General features: G+C 44.1%; 1 protein-coding gene across 1 annotated transcript in view; it reads left to right on the top strand.

Moving 5' to 3' along the window:
• Positions 1–4,643, top strand: part of TTC13 (tetratricopeptide repeat domain 13) — a 79,695-nt gene that overhangs the window by 37,852 nt on the left and 37,200 nt on the right. Inside the window, exon 9 of the mRNA XM_019665832.1 lies at positions 3,977–4,059. Coding sequence (XP_019521377.1) covers positions 3,977–4,059 — 83 coding nt within the window. The remainder of the gene's footprint in view (positions 1–3,976; positions 4,060–4,643) is intronic.

Genomic DNA, 4,643 nt, shown 5'->3' with positions numbered 1-4,643 from the left:
TTTTATTTATTTATTTTTTTTTCAGCTGAGCCATCCTGCTACCTGTTGGCAGCTCAGCGGCTGCTCAGCTCGGGCTGGTCTCGAACCGCTGTTGCTCAGAGCTCAAACTCTTGAGCGAGCTCTTAACCAACTGAGCCACTCGGCCGGCCCTATTATAGATTATTTTATATGTGAAAATTTAATCTACGTTTCATAGACTCTAAAAAAATAACTCCCACCCACTAAAAAACAAACCAAAAAGAAGTTTGCAGACTTTTTTCCATATACCTCATACCCGTTTTGCAAGCGTGTGGAGGGGAGTCCTGGCAAGGTCTGTTCCCCAGGGCTGAGTCGTAGCCGCAGGCTTTGAGAGCTGCCAGATGCACTTCTCTAGGAATTCTGCATCTGCCCTGCACCCCTCTCATCCTCTCCCAGTCGCCATCAAATAAAAAAATTCAAGGCCACAATTCTGTGTTCAGAGTGTACCCCTTGAATATCTCATGGAGGGGAAAAAATCTGAATACAAAAAATACTATTAGTATTAAGAGGTTAAAAGTATTTTTTAAAGTAAACAGATGATTGCACTTTTAACTGTAAAGCCAGGTTTAGGCATGTGGGCAGGGCTGTCTGCATTTTTTCAAAATGAGAACTTTCCAGAAAAGAGCTACAAAAGAGACACTAGCTACAAATTGGATGAGGACTAAAATTCAGTTTGGTTTATTCCACAGTCATACGATGAGATCGTAGAAACGATGCTTTTGTTCCCCAGCGTTAGAAGCCCCTCAGTAAGCCAAGCTTACCAAAATTCTTTGGTCCTTTCCTCTTTCACCATGTTTATGAACACAGCATCAATGTGTGTAATAGATGGGAACTTCTTTTTTGCATTTTTATAGATCTGCTGTCTGAGGAGGTCAGAGAGTGTACGTATTGTCTCATTCGTCCCAACGGCATCCCCATGAAGTATATAGGAGGAGCAGAGGGTGGCCCAGTTACACAGATTGGAAAGCAGTCAGCGGTGAAATGCCTTAAATTAATCAACATAGTTTAGCTGTCGCTATTTCTCTTGTTCACTGTAGACACGAAGTATTAAATGGACCGATGAGTCTGAGCTGTCTTTATGTCCCGAAGGGGTCTCTCCAGGTCAACAGCAATTTAGAAATTAATTAAGTGGGTGATGGCTTATTTGCTTTATGATCTACATTAGAAATATGTTAGGCAATATTACATGACAAATTTCACAGCTGTCCAATTCAGTAGACTTATCAGACATCTTGGATTTTCCTAGGGGAAAAAACCCAGCAAACGTTCTTCTATTGAATTCCCTGTTTTATCTGTGTTGCAAGGACATTACAAAAATGGAGCATTCCAAGCACATTTTCATCACCTTTACTGTGAGAGACCTGAGACTGTTCTAGTTACAGTGAACAGCCGGGGTGGGTGCTGGCCATCCCAAACCAGAAGGAATACGGAGACTTGAAAGGGGTGCTGAGGGCATTGGCTACACAAATGAATTCAGGGCCAGTTCTTATGCTTAGAGATCGATTCATTCAAACGTAGTTTCTGTGTTCCCAATGGCTTAAAATCTTGATTCTGCTATGTCCCCTCTTTGGCAGAATGAGGTAGAGAGCTGTGCAGTGATTAGACAGGAACCCTGAAACCAAAGCCTCTTAAAAGCTGAAGAGAAATCAGACTGAAGAACTGTGCATCCGAGCGAGCTGTAAGTGCCGTGGGCAGCAGGTGTCCCCAGGCATCTCCGCTAGATGTCCACAGGTGCTCCAGACATACTGCACTCAAGCCCCCCCAGCCCACCCACCCTCCCGGTAGCCGTCCTTCCTGCTGTCCTTCTGTTGGTTCGCACTCTCGCCCCCACCCAGGCTCCTCAGCTTCAGAGCCCCCTCTCCCTCATCCCCACCCCAGATAGCCACCAGGCTCTGTCTTAGCCTGCCTTTCCAGATGTCTCCTGAATTGGACCCTTTTCTCTCCTGAGACACTGTCTCCATTTGAGCTTTCATTATCTCTTGTCTGGATACTGCTGTCACCTCCTCCTGGGGCCCCAGTCTCCCCCCTCTCCAGTCTGCCTTCTCTGTTGCCAGCAGTAATCCTCTCTAGAATACATTTAGTGAGGACACACACCTACCGACAGCCCCCAGTCCTCATTGCCTGAGGGCACGGGCCAGACTGTAGAGCATGGCAGACGCCCTTTCCTCTTGGGTCCCAGCTTACGCACTGGTACTACCCCCCAGCTTACACGCTGGCACGGCCCCCCAGCTTACACACTGGCGTGGCCCCCCACCTTCTCCCTCTCTACCACTCCATGCACCCCGCACGCCTGCCGCCCACATTTCCCAACAATCCTGAGCCCCGTGGCCACTAGCCATACCACTTCCTCTGCCCAAGAGGCCCTCTTGCTTTACCCAGTTCCTTCTCGTTCTCCAAGACCCAGCTCAGTTGTCACTTCCTCTCTGAAGCCTGTCCTGGTGTCCCAAGGCTCAGTTAGCTGTTTCTTTCCCTTTATTCCCAAGACTTTTACTCATGTCTCCACTGTAGTTCTTAGTTTGTGTTCTAATAACCTGGTGACATAGCTTTCTAACTAGACTGAGTTCTTAGAGGACAGAGATAATCACCTGCTCATCTTCGTGTCCCCTGTGCCTCACCCTGCCTGGGCACATAGTAGGCGCTCAATACATGTTTGTTGAATTAAAAATATAGTTGTAAATTCTTTTAAAAAATCAAGACTATGCCACAACAGGAAGCCTAGTTAGCAGTGGTGTTTAACATTTCTGAAATATTAAAATTTGTCTGCTCTCATCTAACAAACAGTATATATTCAGTTGGCTTCCTTGACAGTTTGTTGTCCTGTTGATGCCTTTTGAAGCATTTTTAAAAGCCAGCCTCTTTTGCCCTGCTACCAGCCCCCCCTGCCCCCACTCCCGAGAATCAAGATGCAGGGAATGAATGACTTTTTGAAGACTTAGGATTGTACTGCTTTTGCGAACCCATTTTGTGTGGCTACCAAATCATTAAATATTTATTGAGTGCCTACCGTGTGCAAGGCAGGTGACATCTTTAGTGGTTTTCTGCTATGAATTATCAAGTGTGACATGATTATTACAGAAGTTTTAAAGTCTCTCATTAAAGCTGTTAGAGATCATGATACTTTGTTGCTGTTGAGTAAGATATGTCTTTGGGAAATGTGTGAAATGTCTTCATAATTTTTTATAACAGTAAATAATCAAAATGTAGTAAAAAATACATTTGATACCGGCTTAAGCCCAGGGTGCTTGTTCTGAAACAGATCGGTACATTTTATTAACAGTTTTCACAGGGAGAGCCTACCAGTCAGGCGCGCTGTTTCCTCGGGGCTCGTCCCCAGAGCAGAGTGCCGGCAGCCTTCTCACCCCCTTAGCCACAGCCCTGGATTGAGCTGGCAGAAGCCAGGCCCCAAACGTCCCAGCTGTGAGGTTTCTGTTTTATTTTGTTTTACTGTTTTTTTTTTCTCCTGATAGATCATGGGAATCCTTCTGCTAGCCAATCTAGGAGCCTTTTTACTTATTTTACAAAAAATGCCACATTGGGCTTGCTTTTTTCTCTCTTTCATTGGTTCCGTTTCAGTGCTGCCAGTTATGGTCATTTTGAGTTATTTCACACAACTGTAGGCATCCTTGTGTTCCACAGGGCTCTTATTAATTAATGAAATGATATTAATGTGAAGGCGATATCATTAGACCAAAACAGAGAGTGAGAAGCCGTTTTCCCATTTGGAAGGGAGAGGCTCAGGCTCTGCTGTTGTTCATAGCAGTGAGCTTGTTTGCGGCTAAAATTAAACCCTCCTGACTCATAGTTTGTTGTACTTTCCATCTCCTTTTTTAAAGTCCTATTAAAAAGAAAATCACTGAGAGACCATGTATAATATATATTTTAAGTCCTTTAGTGATTTAAGTGAGACTCAATCTTAACAGTTATGCAAATGAAATAATTTTCTATATACTTTTTACAGGAAGCTATTGAATCCTTCAAAGAAGCTTTGAAGCAGAAAGTTGATTTTATTGACGCGTATAAAAGTTTGGGGCAGGCCTATAGGTAAGTAAAGTAATAACAGTTGGGTAGGAGAGAGGATGTAGAATGGGGAAACAAGATAGCCTCATATAACAGTGACACATTTTTTAACCAGAAGAAGCTGTCATTCTGAATCACACAGGCATTTACACACTGTGGAGCTCTTCTCTGGAATGTGGAAGGAACCACGTGTCAGAGGGAATCATCTTGCATATTACTAGATCTTAAAACCACTTCCATGTGGATGTATTGGTCTAGAAAATGTTAGCCCTTCAAGTGTTACCGTTTTGAATAGTGGCATTATAAGCTATTGCGTTATCTAGATGCTGCTGTTTTTTAGGCCACAAATAAGGTTGACACCCACATCACTGATCTGTTTGAGGATTCCTAGAATAACGGAGGCACAGAGGCGTTACGGTCATGATGCTCTTGTCAGGAGTGAGAAGCTGTGCTGTGCCATGGCTTCTGACTCCACACACTGCTTTGGCCAGGAGAGCGATTCTGACTTTGGCTCTGAAAAAAATTGTACGCTCTGACTTATGCAAAAGTACTATAAAAGTTAGAACAGAAAGATGCTAACCGAAATCCCCTTCAAAACTTTGTTAGGT

Source organism: Hipposideros armiger, unplaced genomic scaffold (genome assembly GCF_001890085.2).
Source record: "Hipposideros armiger isolate ML-2016 unplaced genomic scaffold, ASM189008v1 scaffold_454, whole genome shotgun sequence".
NCBI classification, from domain to species: domain Eukaryota; kingdom Metazoa; phylum Chordata; class Mammalia; order Chiroptera; family Hipposideridae; genus Hipposideros; species Hipposideros armiger.
This window is presented reverse-complemented; position numbering and strand designations above follow the sequence as displayed.